Source organism: Sorex araneus, chromosome 2 (assembly GCF_027595985.1).
Source record: "Sorex araneus isolate mSorAra2 chromosome 2, mSorAra2.pri, whole genome shotgun sequence".
NCBI classification, from domain to species: Eukaryota; Metazoa; Chordata; class Mammalia; order Eulipotyphla; family Soricidae; genus Sorex; species Sorex araneus.
The window spans coordinates 146,577,806-146,594,264 of NC_073303.1; the positions used below are offsets into that span (position 1 = coordinate 146,577,806).

General features: G+C 43.8%; 1 protein-coding gene and 1 pseudogene across 2 annotated transcripts in view; one reads left to right on the top strand and one right to left on the bottom strand.

The window, feature by feature from the left end:
• Positions 1-16,459, bottom strand: part of SIDT1 (SID1 transmembrane family member 1) — a 107,550-nt gene that overhangs the window by 15,597 nt on the left and 75,494 nt on the right. For both annotated transcript variants that reach the window (XM_055126382.1, XM_055126381.1), the window contains exons 13-19: positions 15,888-15,961; positions 14,822-14,888; positions 8,812-8,885; positions 7,422-7,545; positions 6,954-7,071; positions 2,378-2,514; positions 1,228-1,336 (exon numbers count right to left, since the gene is read on the bottom strand). In XM_055126382.1, coding sequence (XP_054982357.1) covers positions 1,228-1,336; positions 2,378-2,514; positions 6,954-7,071; positions 7,422-7,545; positions 8,812-8,885; positions 14,822-14,888; positions 15,888-15,961 — 703 coding nt within the window. The remainder of the gene's footprint in view (positions 1-1,227; positions 1,337-2,377; positions 2,515-6,953; positions 7,072-7,421; positions 7,546-8,811; positions 8,886-14,821; positions 14,889-15,887; positions 15,962-16,459) is intronic.
• On the top strand, positions 4,029-5,471 carry LOC129402040 (40S ribosomal protein S23-like; annotated as a pseudogene).

Sequence of the window (16,459 nt, forward strand, 5' to 3'; positions counted from 1 at the left end):
GGCATATCAAATATGCCACGGGTAGCTTACCAGGCTCTGCTGTGTGGGCGGGATACTCTTGGTAGCTTGCCAGGCTCTCTGAGAGGGATGGAGGAATCGAACCTGGGTCGGCCACATGCAAGGCAAATACCCTACCACTGTGCTATCGCTCCAGTCCAGGCTGTAATGAAGGTATGTTTAATTCATAAGCTTCCTTCCTTCCTTGCTTCCTTCTTCCTGTCCTTCCACTTATGGAATAATGTTTTAGTCTGCTTTATGAATTAACATTTTATGAATTAACAGTACGCCATGTGGCTTTTACTTCCAGTCTTGTTTGGGCTCAGCAAATATTAGGCGTGGTCTTTGCTTAGGGGCAAATAATCACATAGTGTAATTTCATTCAATTTCCTTTTTTGGGGGTGTGGTGGGGTTATGATATTGATGAGGAAAAAACCCAATTCCTGCCTGGGAGCACTGTGTGGAATTTCCATGTCCTCCCCGTGGCCGTACAGGTTTACTCTGAGTATCTGGCTCCCTCCCAGTGCCTATAGATATGCATTTTAGGGTTACTGGTGTGTTTTGTGACACTAAGTCCTCAAAGTAAAATTTTTTTCTTGAAATTTATACAAGTCTGATTTCCCAGCTTTTAAAATGACTGTTGAAACTTAAATGATCTAAAATTAAACCTGTTCCGCTGTATGGCAGCTGACCACCCGCAGATCTAAAACTGGTTTCTATAAAATACAGTGTTCTTATGTGATTACTTTGTCAAGGTCCAACAGGGTCCCATCACTAGGGTTAGGAAGTTCATATTTCAGAAATTCCAGTCCCTGAATTGAAAATAACATAAAATTTATTTTGAACAATCATTTAATATTGTTAGAGAAATGCTCCTTTTTAGTATTCTGAACTTAAAAGTATTCCTTTAGGTGAAAATAGTGGCATGATCCTATAACATGTGTTCAAAGCTTATTTTGGGTAGACTGACAAATGTTTGGGACTGGAGCTAGAGGTACGTCTCAGTTCTAAGGACCAGCCAGTATTATAATTTTGCAGCTGGAAATGAAGCAAGCACTGCTAGCTTACTGCAGTCCTCTGAGGGAGTGCATATGCCACGTCACACACAGAGTCTTCAGGGTGTGTGTCTGGGTGCACAGTGCCATCACCACCTTGCATACATAGGCAAAAACCATGATGTCTTGGGGCTACCTGCATCAGTTTGCTGTGGAGAGAGAAACCGATACTCACCTATCTTGAAACGGCCTAGGTAGTAGATCTGTGTGCTGATGGCCAGAGAGGCCAGAATGTGAATCGCAGAGAAGATGATCCAGAACCACAAGTCATTCTTCCCAAACACCTAGAAGCAAAACTGAAGTTATCTCCATCTTGGATTTTCCTGGAGAATTTAGAAAAATGGCTCTACCCCTCATGTATGCATAGTCAAAAATCAAGCTGTGGTGCTTGCATGCGCCCAGCACCATAAATTGCATGCCTTGAACCCCATGCAATGGGAAGATTGCTGAGAGCTGGTATAAGCCCAGAGCATTGTCGGGTATGGCACAACCCCCCCCCCCAAAATACAAACAAACAAACAAACAAAAAAACGAAACCAAAAGAACGAATAAAAGTCTGAGTTGTGTGTGCTTCTGTTGTTTCTTTTTCCTCCGTCTCTGAGCTCACAAGACCATATGAAAATGGTTGAGGGGCTATGGACTTTGCTTCAGTGACTTTAAGGCAAGAGCAAGCCAGTGGCTGAGAGCTATTCCCTGTGTCCCTCTGTGTCCCCCTGTGGGCTGTGCAGCCCCGACAGCCCAGGGAGGAGGAAACGAACAACCCTGGGGCCGGGTCAACAGACATAAGCCAAGAGTTCAGATCTTTAAGTAACTAAAGGCAAGAGCACTGGCACAGCCCCCTTCCGGAAGAGGTTTCTGCTCTCTTGTGACAGCCTCTCCTCAGCGGGTACATGCCTATTCCAGCACCACTGAGTTAGGTCCCAGCTGCTGTCAGACATTCCAGGTTTAGTTTGACAGGTGCCCATTGTATTAGAAACAACTAGCTAGGGCCAAGGAACCAGTTCACACAAAGCACATGCCTACCATGTGTGAGGCTCTGGGTTTGAGCCCCAGCATGTATCATTGATGTGGGCTGGACCAGGCCCCATTGCCAGAGCGGGACCAGGGCCTCCCATCACAGCTGGGTATGGCCCCTATTTAAAAAAAAAAAACACGCAAAACAAGAAATCATAAAAACAACAATAACAACAAAAAAGAGATGAATTCACAAAATTCCAAGAGTGAAGCAAGGAGCCTGATTCATTTGGGGCTAGCTAATTCCATTCCTTTGGTAATAAGTGGGTCCTTTTGGAGAGCTGGGCTGCAGGCAGGGGCAGGGGCCGTACCACTCCAAGGACAGTGAGCGTGATGACCACGGCGAAAGAGGCATAGGCGGCGTAGGCGCTGGCGTTGATGTCGGGGTGGCGCGTCTGGTAGAGCTTCAGCATGCACAGGCCGGCGATCATGTACATGAAGGAAGTGTCTGAGGGTGCAGAGAGGCAGCACACACCAGGCGCTGAGTCAGCTGAGTCAGTCATCTTTTTTTTTTTTTTTTTTTGGTCACACCCGGCAATGCTCAGGACTGGCTCTGGACTCAGGAATCACTTCTGGCAGTGCTTAGGGGACCATATGGGATGCTGGGAACCGAATCTGAGTCACCCTGTTCAAGGCAAATGCCCTACCTGCTGTGCTATCACTACAGCCCTGAGTCAGTCATTTTTGCTGTGCTCAGACTACTGACACCTGTTGCTTACCCAGACACAGTCTCGAAACAGACTCCCCATACATCCCTCCCAACCCTCTCCAGGACTGTGCCATAGATAATTGACTGCATTCCGCGCCCAGCCCTTGCAGGGTTTGCTGTGTTTAAAGGCTGGCTGGATGACCACCAATAAATAACCCTTAAAGGTGAGAGTGAAAAGAATCCTAGTGGGGCTGGAGCAACAGCATAGCAGGTGAGGAGTTGGGTTCCATCCCAGGCACCCCATATGGTCTCCCCCAACCCCACCAGGAGTGATCCCTGAGCACAGAGCTAGGAGTAAACCCTGAGCCCTGCTCAAAAACAAACAAAAAGAATCTTAGGGGCCCGGAACACCTCACTGGCAATGTGTCTGCCTCTCATGTGTGAGGCTTGAGGTCCATCCCTGGCATGGTCTGTAGGCTCAATGGCATCCCAGCAGTGGCAGCTTGGCTGTTTGTGGTCCCCAGAGCTACAGCACAGTGTGTGAGCACCACGACCAAGTGCTCCCATGCTCTCATGGCAATGATGGCTAATAAACAACAAAAGGAAGGAAAAGAGAAGGGGAAGAGAAGAAGAGCAGAGATGGAAGAGAAGAGGAGGAGGAGGAGAAGGAAGAGGAGGAGGAGGAAAAATCAGAGGAGGTGGAAGGAGGAGAAAGAGCATGAAGAGGGGAGAGAAGAAGAATCCTAGAGAGGTGTTGGAGCTGCCACTTATCATTCTAAAGTATAACCACATAGTTTTTATAGTCCAGAGATGGAAAACCACTTTAAATAGAAATTAAAGGTAGCTTAGCTGATGAGATCTAGGGCAATGCAATTTAAAAGAAAAATGCAATGTCCCATACTGCTGAAAAAAATGTACCAAAAAGATAAATGTCTGACAGTAACATACATTAATGATGAGGTAAGGAACTGCAGCTCTCAGGTAGCTAGTGAGTGGGAATTAACTCTGGGTGAAATTTGGTGATTTTCCTAAGATGGAAAAGGCACACAGAGAATAGCAACATTCTCCATATACATATACCAGGGGCCCTCTCTCATGAGTGGACCAAGAGTTGTATACAAGGATATTCATTGTAGCACTGCCTGTATAGCAAAATATTGGCACCTTCTAAATGTTCAGGAGAGGAATTAGCAAATGTAGTGCAATTTTATTACTAAATATGACAATCCTTAAAAATGAATATGCTCAATGTTCTGATAAAATATTAATAAATATTGAAAATATTTTTGAATTTTAAAAGGTTGCAACACAGTATAATAAATTAACAGTCTGATTTAAGTCACTATGACTTTAATAGCGCTATGAAAACAACTGGAAGAGTAAGTACCAAATTAATCATAGTTGTTGCCTCTGGGAAAGGAGACACAAAAATAAGTTTGAAGAACAGTTCAAATTAGGCCCTCAACTTTACACAAAATTTTATTTCTTTAAAAAAACAGATTAAAGAGGGGCTGGGGTGGGGCTCAGTGGTTAAGTGCATACAGAAGATCTGGGTTCTATTTGACACCACCAAAAAAGGTTTTGGACCTCGGATGTAGCTCAATGTAGAATGGCTGTCTTGCATATGCAAGGCCCTGGGTTCAATAGGAGGTCCTGGGTTCAATCCTTGCTAACCACACAAAATCATTAAAATCAGATTTGGCAAAGTGTCACTGTCATCCCGTTGCTAATCGATTTGCTCGAGCGGGCACCAGTAACGTCTCCATTGTGAGACTTGTTACGGTTTTTGGCATATTGAATACACCACAGGTAGCTTGCCAGGCTCTGCCATGTTAGCGAGATACTCTTGGTAGCTTGCCGGGCTCTCCGAGAGGGATGGAGGAATCAAAGATTTGGCATATATTTTATAATTTGCTAAACTGTTCATTTTGAGTAATGGGTTCTTTATAGTTTAATCTATTCAAATATTTTCTCATTTAAAAACTGAAAGAGAGAATTGAGTCTCTCTTTCGCTCAGGCCTGCATTAGTGGCAGGATGGGTAAGTGTCACAGGCTCTGTACTGCCCGGAAGCTCTGCAGCCACCAGCGGGATCAGAAGCGGCACGACAAGCAGTGCGAGAAAGCGCACTTGGGCATGACCCTGAAGTCAGCCCTTTCGGGGGTGCTTCCCGTACAAAGGGGATCATGCTAGAGAAAGTTGGCAGTGAGGCTAAATAGCCAAATTCTGCTATCAGGAAGTGCGTCTGAGTTCAGCTAATCAAGAATGGCAAAAAAAAAATCACAGCCTTTTGTACCCAATGATGGCTGCTTGGATTTTATTGGGGAAAACGATGAAGTTCTGGTCGCTGGATTTGGTCGCAAAGGGCATGCTGTTGGTGACATTCCTGGAGTTCGCTTTAAGGTTGCCAAAGTAGCCAACGTGTCTCTTTGAGCTTTATACAAAGGCAAGAAGGAAAGACCAAGATTACAAGTTTTGATGATGAAAGCACAGTAGAAGATAGCACGGTAGGTAGGGCTTTTGCCTTGCACCTGGCCGACCCGAGTTCAATTCCTCCGCCCCTCTTGGAGACCCCAGAAAGCTAATGAGAGTATCCCGCCCGCAGCCCAGAGCCTGACAAGCTCCCGTGGCATATTTGATATGCAAAAGAAGTGACAAGTCTCTAAAACGGAGATGTTACTGGTGCCTGCTCGAGCAAATCGATGAACAACGGATGACAGTGCTACAGTGCTATACTAAAAGAAAAAAAAAATCAAGAGGGAATCTCTGTGATGTTTGAATGGATCTTTAGAAACCAGGGCAAAACCATAAAAATTGTCTTAAAATTTCTTATCTTTGAGGGGCTGGAGCGATAGCACAGCAGGTAGGGCGTTTGCCTTGCACGCGGCCGACCCGGGTTCTAATCCCAGCATCCCATATGGTCCCCTGAGCACCGCCAGGGGTAATTCCTGAGTGCAGAGCCAGGAGTAACTCCTGTGCATCGCCGGGTGTGACCCAAAAAAACCCCCCAAAAATAAAAAAAAATAAAAAATAAAAATAAAATTCCTTATCTTTGATCCTGCGCAATGTTAACTGCTTAATACCAGCCTTAGCTCTTCTTTTCCTGCCTCCTTACAGCACCTCAGGACTAACTCAAACATCTCGGCTCCATTTTCAGTTCAGACACATATGCCTTGCCCACCAGCGGCTGGGCTTGATCTCATTGAGCTAAAGGCCATCCACCGCCTCAGCCTATAACTGCTCTAACAGCCCAGGCCTCTGCTACCCAGCACAAGGTAGCACTGTAGCACTGTCGTCCCCATTGCTCATCGATTTGCTCAGGCAGGCACCAGTAATGTCTCCATTGTGAGACTTGTTGTCACTGTTTTTGGCATATCGAATATGCTAAGGGTATCTTGCCAGGCTCAGCTGTGACTACTAGGTAATGAGAAGATTTTTTATTAATATGTATAACAATATGGATCTCTCAGGCATTACCCTGAATGAAATAAGTCAGAAATAAGTATGAAAACTGCACTCAATTACTTCAGCTATTAAAATGTGAAGGAATGTTATCTCGGGGCGGGGGGAACGTTGAAAAATAAGTTTCCTTGCTCTTAAATCAAGACTCCTAGAAGCCTTGTTGACATCTTCAGACACTGTGGGGATAGAGATAAGAGGCCAGAACCTGTAGCTACTTGTATCACCTTGAAGAAAGACAGACCAAAAATAAAACCCCAATATAGATAGATCACAAAGGGATCTTAGAGAGAAGGAGCCAGAGGCCCCCAAGGAACCAATTACAAGCCCTTTCAACCACGGGTTTTTCAAATGGTCATCTGATCAATTTCCTTACTGTTTAATCCAATTTGAAATGATTTTTCTATTAATTTCATCCTAACACCATCTAATTGCTAAACCAGGCAAATTTATACCAAGGCTTATTTCCAGATGTCTGGTGGTAGATAGTGTCTGAGAAACTATATGCTCAACACTTACTTCATTAGCCACATTCAGATCTAGCCAGGGGATCAACATTCAGTTCAGGCATTTTCTAGAATAAGAGGAAGCCAGAGAGAAAACAAACAAACAAACCAAAAATGTGCTGCAATGTAGAAATCGTGCCACGTGGAGAAAGATGCACTCTGATGGCTTCAGCTCCTTAAAATGTCATTTAGCTCTGGCAAGCATGACCTTGACATTTGGCAGGATAAGACTCCTATGATTCAAAATCCACACAGTGGCTGTAAATTTTAATTACCGAATTGGAAGTTGGAATAATTAGGGCAGACGTGGTAGCAGGCACTGAGCACTCCTTCCATGATCAGTGCGATGCCCATAGCATAGAAGAGACCAAAGTGTTTGGGAATCCCATACTCCTGAAAAAGAAGAAAGCATGAAGGAGAGAAGAGTTACCGACATAGTCACCAAACAAGCCTGCACCTCTTTGCCATAATCCACCATCACATCCTTTTTTTTCTTTTCTTTTTGGGTCACACCCAGCGATGCTCAGGGGTTACTCCTGGCTCTGCACTCAGGAATCACTCTTGGCAGTGCTCAGGGGATATGGGATGCTGGGAATCGAACCCGGGTCCGCCGTGTTCAAAGCAAATGCCCTACCTGTTGTGCTATCACTCCAGTCCCACCATCACATCCTATAGCCGCTGTCCCTCTGCACTGCAACTGAGGTCTGAAACCATCTCCCTTCCTAGCTCCCACCTCTTCTCACCATGGCGAAGATGTCTTTGGCTTCCAGAGCTCTCCGATGGAGAATGTCCCGGCGCAAGACTATCAGCAGGAAGAGGAGCCCCAGGAGCACGTGGCCCAGGTTACTGAGAATGTTGTTGAAAGCACTAGAGGGTGGAGAGAGGACAGTGAGAAAGTGAAGGCGTCTTCTTCACTGAGAGATTCTCAGCCCAAATGAAAGCACAGATCAGCGAGTAAGCACCGTGGCCCATGTTTTCAACCAGTCAACTCTTCCTAAGGGCTGCAGAACAGGAAAGTCACAAAGCATCCTTAACCCGGTCTTCTCTTTAGAGTGCTTGGTCTGTGGCACCGTGTCTGGTTCCTCTCTGTAGGTCCTACTCAGCTTTTCGCACACCCACCCAGTCCTCTCTTGTTCCCTCGGCACTGGCATGATGGAATCTGGGAAAGAGCTGCTCTAAGAGTTTGGCCAAGTCTCTCGGTTCTATGGAGAGAGAGTGCTCAGACATTAACCCAGGGAGTTTTCTTTTTCTCTTAAAATTGTGTTGCAGTTTACGTGGTTAAATGGACTCAGTAGTTTAGCTCTAGAAGTGGAATTTCAGGATAAGAGTCAGTGGGACACATCCAATGATTCTATTTAAGGAAGTGCAGGCTACTTCATTTCTAGGAAAAGAAGTCAGGCTCCAAACTCCCACACACGTCACCTTGTTCTGGGGACAGTAGCATGGCCTGGGAAGAATCAGGCCAAGATCTCAGTCCTGACATCACTAAAATCTGAAAAATCTTCAGCAAGTCATTAGCTTTCTAAGTCTCAGGTCTCCACTAAAATGAAGGATAATAATACTCTATCTTGCCCATGAATTAGTGCTCTCAAAAACGCCCCTACCCTTCTCCTCAGCAGATTATTCTCCTCTCCCCTCCCCTCCTCTCCTCCTCTCATCTCTTCTCCCCTGCCTTCTCTCCCCTCTTCTCCTCCTCTCATCTCTTCCTCTCTTCTCCCCTACACTCCACTCCTTCTCCTTCTTTCCCTTCCTTCCCTTCTCTTACCCTCCCCCTCTCTCTCTCCCTCTTCTCCGCATCTTTCTCCCCACTGCTCAGGGACTGGTGGCTCCTTGCTAGGAGGTTGCTCCCAGTGGTGCCTAGGATTGAACTTGGGCCTCCCCTCATGCCAAACATGTGCATTAACTTTTGAGCCATCCCCAACCCATGAAGTTATTTCTGAGAACCTTTCCTAAGGTCCCCCTCCCCTGCCCCACATACACAAATGAGAGAGAAACATAGCTGATTTCAACCTTCTGATATTCCTCTTTACTCTGGACTGAGATAGTTTCACATCACTGTTTCTAGTATTTTAAAGACTGAATCACAGTACCACACAGGAAGACATCTCTAAATGAGGACACGGAGAGGCTTACCTCAGGACTCCCAAGGGGTGAGCACAGAGGAAGTTGTAGTAGCAGATGTCTTGGTTACCAGTGACATTTACCACCTGTAAAATTAAGAGCAAAAAGAAAACCAGCTTTTCTCGGTTGTCTGAGTCCAGCTTGAAGTCACAGAAAGCAGATTTTATAGTGACGTCAGATTTTATAGTGTCAGTGATTTACAGTGTAACTCTTTGCTCCTGAGCAAGGAATGGACCATTATCTGCCCACTATCTTCTTTACATACAGGATCATTCACCTTTAAATGCTACTATTTGCTTTGAGTTGAAATGCTCCGTGGAGAAAGAAAATCATCTACAACAAATTATGTTAGGAAAAGCTAGTTAGCCACATGGAGAAGAAAGAAAGAGTGAAAGAGTAGGGGCCAGAGCAATAGTACAGCTGGGAGGGCATTTGCCTTGCATGTGGCTGACCCAGGTTCTATCCCTGACACCCCATATGGTCCCCTGAGCACTGCCAGGAGTAATGCCTGAATGCACAGCCAGGAGTAAACCCTGAGCAATGATGGGTGTGACCCCCCAAATCCAAAAAATTAAAAAAGAACAAAAGAACAGAAGGATGGAAGGAAGGAAGGAAGGAAGGAAGGAAGGAAGGAAGGAAGGAAGGAAGGAAGGAAGGAAGGAAGGAAGGAAGGAAAAAAGGAGACTACTATCTCACAACATATACAAAAATCAAAATGAATTAAGATCTTGATGTTAGACTTTACTCCATCAAATACATGGGAGGAAACACTGAGAGATCTCTCTGAAACTCAACTTCATGTTGTTTTTAGTGATTTGACTTCACTGGAAAACGCAAAAACTTAAAAAGTGTGACTACATCAAACTAAAAATTTCTTAACTGTGACAGAAATTATGTTTAAAATTAAAAAACTCCTACTGAATGGGATAACACATTTGATTACCAGGCTTCTGACAAAGAACTAATATCTGCGATATTTAAAGTAATAACAAAGTTCAACAACAACAAAACAAACAACCTCAGTAAAAAATGGGGAGAACTGAAATCGACACTTTTCCAGAGGTACAGATGGCTAACAGGCACATGATAAGTGCTCATCTTCCCTAATTAGTAGAAAAACACAAATGGCAATAAGGTATCACTTCATACAAGTGAGAGAGGCCTTGTATCAAAAAGAACAGAAGCAACAAATGCTAGTGGGAACCAGATGAAGAAGAAACCCTCATTCACTGTTGGTGGGACTGTTATCTGGCCCAGCCTCTATGGAAAACAACATGGAAACTTCTTGAAGAATTAAAGATAGAACTGCCATATAACCCAGTGATCCAATATCTATCAACCAATATTCTATCAATATCTACCAACAAAAACATTGTATCAAAAAGATAAAAGCACATTTATGTTCCTTACAGCTCTATTTACAATGAAAAGATCAGGAACCACCCCAAGTTCCAAACAACACATGAATGGATAAAGAAGCTGTGCTACCGGGATGAAGAGATAGTACAGTGGGTAAAGCGCTTGTTTGCCTTGCATGCAGCTGACCCAGGTTCGATCCCTGGAATCATGTATGGTGCCCTGATCCTTGCCAGGATCTTTGAGTACAGAGCCAGGAGTAAATCCTGAGCACATCCAGGTGTGCCCAACCTCCTCCCTACCCATCCTCCCAAATTTGTAATATACTCAGTGGAATACTACTCAGCTATACTATGAAAAGATGATATCTTGCCTTTCACTACAGATTGAATGAAATTTGGGGGAGTCACGCTAAGTGAAGTGAGTCAGAAAGAAGAGAACAAAGATTAGATTACCTCATGTCTATGTGGAGTGTAAAGAAACAAAGCAAGCGAATAGGCAATGATCAATGAGAAACTAAACCTTAGAGTATGCCAAGTGGGATTGTCGGAGGGAGGGCTGGATGAGTGTAAAAACTACGCACATCGAAGGGCGTGTGCACTCACAGGCTCTCCGGGCGGCTCTGTCTCACCACCCATGTTCAGTGCTCTGGAACTGCTGTGTATGGGCTGAATCAGGACGGCCATTGGCCAAGGACAGGCGAAGGAAGAACGAGGACCACGCTGGTTGCTGATTAGTTACCGTTTATTCAAGCTTCCATCTTTCTCATCTCCCGCACTCCTAGCTCCGTCTTCTCTCTGGATCTACCGCTAGATCCTCCTTCACTAGTCTTCCCCTCCTACTTGTCTCTCCCACCTTGCCCTCTAGGCTACACACAGTCAGGTAGCAAAATCAACATAAGAAAGCCCTTTCTGACTGCCAGCAGATAAAATACTTCTTAAGGTTTTTCTCCTTTCCTTAGTCCAAGAACTTATTCACATCTTAATACTAGTTATTTTTGTATGGACATAGCAAGAGCTACACTGAGGCTTGCAAGGCAGCTCTCCTGGCAACGTCTTGCCACAGACTCAGACTACAGCACTCAGGCCAGATTAATCATTCCTAACCCTAGCAGGGTCCAAATCTAGTTATTACTTTTTGGATCATGACAGCGTTTGTCCATGGCCAAGCTCTTAACTTATAGTTAAGCATTAGGCACTTTGGCCAGGCCCATCTCGATGCCAGGGTAGCACATAACTCACCGCTTGCCCTGGGTCCTTCCTGTCCCTCAATGGGACCCTGCTTTTGGGGGTGCTAGGAAGTAAGGGCAGCTGAGGCTTAGGTCCAGAGAACAGAAGCCCAGGAGAAAAACATCATGTAGAGTCAAATGATTCCCAGGTTACAAAAGCATAGCATTTGCTACAGTCTTACTGTGTCCATACAAAAGGACTTGGCTCTGAATAAACTATGCAAAGGACTCAAGGAGAAGAGAAAAACAATATATACAAGTCAACAGAACACAAAGAAAGAAGTTACAAATAAACACAGAGGAATTGGGAGCACTGTGATGGGAGTAACCCAATAAACCTAAACTACCTGAGGCTATGTTATCCTACAGATGAAAAGGAATCTGGGGATAGTGGTGGAGGGCTATTGGCACTCTGGTGGTAGGGTTGGTGCAGTAATTCTGTATGCTTAAAATATTAACATTGATTCCACTTAAATCATGTTACCTTCATAAAAATTCAGTGAAAAAAAAAAACCAAAGATATTATCAATGTCTCCCATTATGTGGCCTGAAGGAGGAGTTTACCCAAAAAACTCAATTTCCTTTCTTCTGTTTATAAAAGGGTCATGAATGACGGTTAATGTTGCGACTTTTCAATTAGTTGCACTAGTCTTGTTTTTTTATAACCTAGTTGAAAGCTCAGAGGGTATGGAGATGTTGTAACCTCCATGTGGATCTGCTACCCACAGACAGGTAGACAGAATGTGGCAAGTCTGTCTGGCTTTCTATATATTCAACATCTCTATCATTAGAAACTTCTCAAGAGATAGTACATTGTGTGGGATGTTTGCCTTGAACATGTGTGACCTGGGTTCAATCCCTGGTACCCCATATGGTTATATGATCCCGTGAGTCCCTCCAGGAGTGATCCCTGAGTGCAAAGCCTGGATAAAGCCCTTCCAGGTGTGGCCCCAAAATTAGCATTAAAAAAAAAACAACAAAAATACTTCCCAGACTACAACACAGATTACCATTTGACAGTGTACCAAAAGTATTCAGAGAAAATTGAAGTTATAAATATTTTGAGGGGCTGGAGCAATAGCACAGCGGGTAGGGCGTTTGCCTTGCACGCGGCTGACCCAGGTTCGATTCCCAGCATCCCATATGGTCCCTTGAGCACCACCAGAGTAATTCCTGAGTGCATGAGCCAGGAGTAACCCCTGTGCAACACCTGGTGTGACCCAAAAAAAACAAAATATATATATATAGAGGAATAAAAGCTTTAAAAAATTCTAGTCCTTATCAAATAACAAGTATGATATTAATGAAATATTATTAGACCATTAGCTTTCAAATTTGACAACATTCAACTCACTGGGAGTTTGTTTAAGTAGTATTAGTGACTGGTTTCACTTTCAAATTCTGATCTGCTAGTGTGGGTACAGCTGGGACACTGGGAATGAAACGGAATTGATTAGTTTTTGTTTTGTGGCCACTCTTGGTGGTGCTCAGAGGCTACCCCTGACTGTGCCCTGTGCTGGGGTCACTCCCAGGGTGCATGGGGGACCATGTTATGCTAGGAATCAAAGGCAAGTGACTTCTAATAAAAGTCACTCTGACTCTTGGGGCGATCGCCACTGAGTCCAACACTGGAAATTTATTATTATTTTTTGGGGGGTGGAAGTTTGGCAGTTTGGGTCATAGTTGAAGCTGCTCAGAGCTTACTTCTGGTTCTGCACTCGGGGATCACTCATGGCAGGGCTTGGGGGTCACATGGGGTGCTCTGGATAGAACCTGGGTCAACCTTGTGCAGGTCAAGCACTCTTTTAAAAAAATTATTAAAGTGCCATGATTTACAAAGTTATTCATAGTTGAGCTTTAGACACACAGTATTGCAGCACTGATCCCACCACACGCGTCAAATTCCCTCCACCAATGTTCCCAGGTTCCCTCTCGTATCTCCCCCTCCAGCCTGCCCTCTCGACAGGCACCTTTCTGAGTTCAGTTGTTAAAGTTTGGGTCTCTTGATTTCAGGGCTGTTGACCCTGTGATTTGGATATTTGGCTCTGTCATTCCTTAGCACTGCCTTTGTGCCTGACTCCCCTGAGTTTGGCCCCCGGTGTCCAGCACCCTAGCTGCTGTGTTAGCTCACCAGCCTCCTGGTAATTTAAAAGCTCCCACCTGTGGTTTTAGCACACAGCGAAGTTTGAGTTAGTACCTTAGATGCACTTCCAGCCCTGCGAGCCTGAAATTCTCAGGCTTTCTCACACTAAATCCTACTGAAGATCTTTTTCATGACCAGACTTGAGTCCTACGAAGGAGCAGTGGGAATTTTCAGGCAGTATGCATTATTTTTTTTGTTCACATTGATTTTAGCTTTATTCCATATTTGAATTTTATTTTAATATTTGTTTTGTGAAGCTGTTCTAACTTTTTCAAAAATACCCTCCACGAGAAGGAACTGGTTAAATTAGATATTAAACCTGCTTATTTTGGTCAGGACCTTTGCTTATTCTACTCATCCTATGATGGTCAAAAGTTTGGGCTGCTCAGTTGCCGCCATCACCCAGAGGTCTAGGGGTAGCCAGGAGGGGACCACAGTGATAAGGAATTCGGGGCCTCATGCGATGGGGGTGGAGACAGCCCTTCTCCCTCCCCCCCATGAGACCCTGAGTTGCCACCCATGAATGAGCCCTCTGGCTGCTGATCGAGCTGCTTATTGGCCATGATCCCAGAGACAAAGAAACAAAGCTCGGAACACAGAGGCTTTCGGCAGAAATCCCTCCAGATTTAATTATTAAAACTTCAGAATTCCCAAATCGCGCAGCTGTGATAGTGGCCATGCATCATCATATGCAATTCATAATCGGCAATAGAAAACAAATTGTCTAATGTTGTCTTTTCAGCAGATCTGAGTGTTGGGGTAAAATCCCAAATAATAATGGTGGGTTTGGTGTCAAAATATTGAATGTAATCAAAGAAGAGAGACAGTAACGTGGAAATCATCTGCCACACAGGTAGAGGGAGGGTGTGGGATTGGGGGGGATACTGGGGTTTTTGATGGTGGAAAATGTGCACTGGTGAAGGGTTGGGTATTTCATCATTGTATGACAGAGACTTAAACCAAAAACTTTGTAACTGCTCTCACAGTGTTTCAATAAAAAAAAAAGTTTGGGCTGGTAAATAACTAAAGCACTTGAAGATATGGAATGAATGAGTACAAATTAATGATTCTAATTGGCAGAAAAGTGTATAGGATAGGAAGTTTCAGTTGCCTCTATAATAAAACAATTGGGACTTAAGACTTAATGGTCAACTAAGATGAAGCAATGGGGAAATCTAACTGGAACCCAAGTGGGAAATGTTACATGGGCTGATCTTAATTTATATCTTTCTCTGTAAGTTACAGCAAGATCCCTCCTTGTAGAATGGAAGCTGGGGTTCAGGGGCGACACTTACTGTCTGGTAGGTGATCACCAGCTGGATCACAGGCAGTGCATAAAACACAGCAATGGTGACAATGTTCCTATGCAGGAGAAAGAATCAGACAGAGTTATTTCTGAGTGAAAAATGGAATCTTGACTCATCATTATGATTATCTTACAAGAATTCTTCCACTCCAAAACTGCCTAGTTAATTTGTAAAAGTAATTAGGAGCTGATTATGTTGTTCTTGATTTCCTTCAGGATAATCATAGGTAAAACAACACAGATAAAACTTGCTTCTGGTTAAATTATTAATAAAGATCCATCTTGTTAGGATGTGTTAGATTGAGAGGAATCAGAGAGCAAACAATAGGTGATAGATCAAACCAGGAGGGTGTAGATCTCTTAGATTAGTTACCTCTTAATTGCAAAATGATGCTGCCACTAGGAAATTCCACGAGGGGACCCCATTGTCCCGTGTTTCTAATTTCTATATCCAAATTAAAGGGCTCCCTTGAGAGAAAAGAATAGAACAGTAGAAGAGCTGTCACAAGTGCATCCCGGATTTTGTGAGTGGAAGGAGAGAAGCGTGTGGGCAACTCAGCCGTTGGCATGGAGGGAGGTGGCATCAGTGTATTTGAGGATCACGGGTCTATTATCATGGGCTGGTGGGATCATCATTCCTTCAGGTGGTCTCCAGCTACTCTAGAAACTTGAAGTATAAAGACCCCGGAATCTGTTTCTTTCAGGAGCAAGAGCTAGTGAGGAGAGAAATGACTGCACTGAGGTTGTCTTGTGGAAGGCAATGCCATATTAATGTTATTGCTACACCCCCCACTTGACCCCCCAAATATTATTTGGCTGCATGGTATTTGACCACCATTCTTAGTTTTATTTTCTGCTTATTCCACTCAGGGGCGGTTGCCTTTTGTAGCTTGTTTTTTTGTTCTTTTTTCTGTAGAGAGAGGCATGGATCCTTGAAGTACCTATAACTTGTGCTTCATTAAACACTGACCATGGCAACAGAAATGACTGTGGCTTTTACAATATTAAAAAAATATACACTTAAGGGTTCATGGTTCTAATGGTCATTTACTTACCAAAAATAAATCTTATATTTTTTGCTGACAATTCTCCGGTCTTTTCGAGACAGATCTGACAGGTAAAGGAAGACCTGGGATGTCAAATAAAAGAGAAGGCAAATCTGTACTCGGCTTTTCTTGCTTAAATTATATAAAGAAGAACTTAAACATTTCAATTCACTCCCTCACTGGGAGTGGGGCGTTATAATATTGCTTTTCTCAAGATTCCTAATAAAAAATGCTAGAATTTTCCTTAGAAGTTGAAGGATTGGTTGATATGAGAAAACTATTGGAACTCTTGAATGCTTACTATTATTTCAGAGATGTTTATTGCATTGTTCTTGGGTGATAGTTGAAACTGTGCGATTTACCTTCATATTTCTTAGTAAATATAACCCTGTGTAGAAAAACTATGTCAGAAAGAAATGAACTTTAATTTTGAAGAATGCTGAGTCTTCTAAGTTCTCCCTTTCAATGACTCTTTCTCCATAAGCTTCAATTTCTTCTTTTATTGTCCACACTCAACCCTTAGATTGTTTTCGTGTTGTGTTCTCTTGACTAGGACCTTCTGCTTCCAAAAAAGAAGTGAT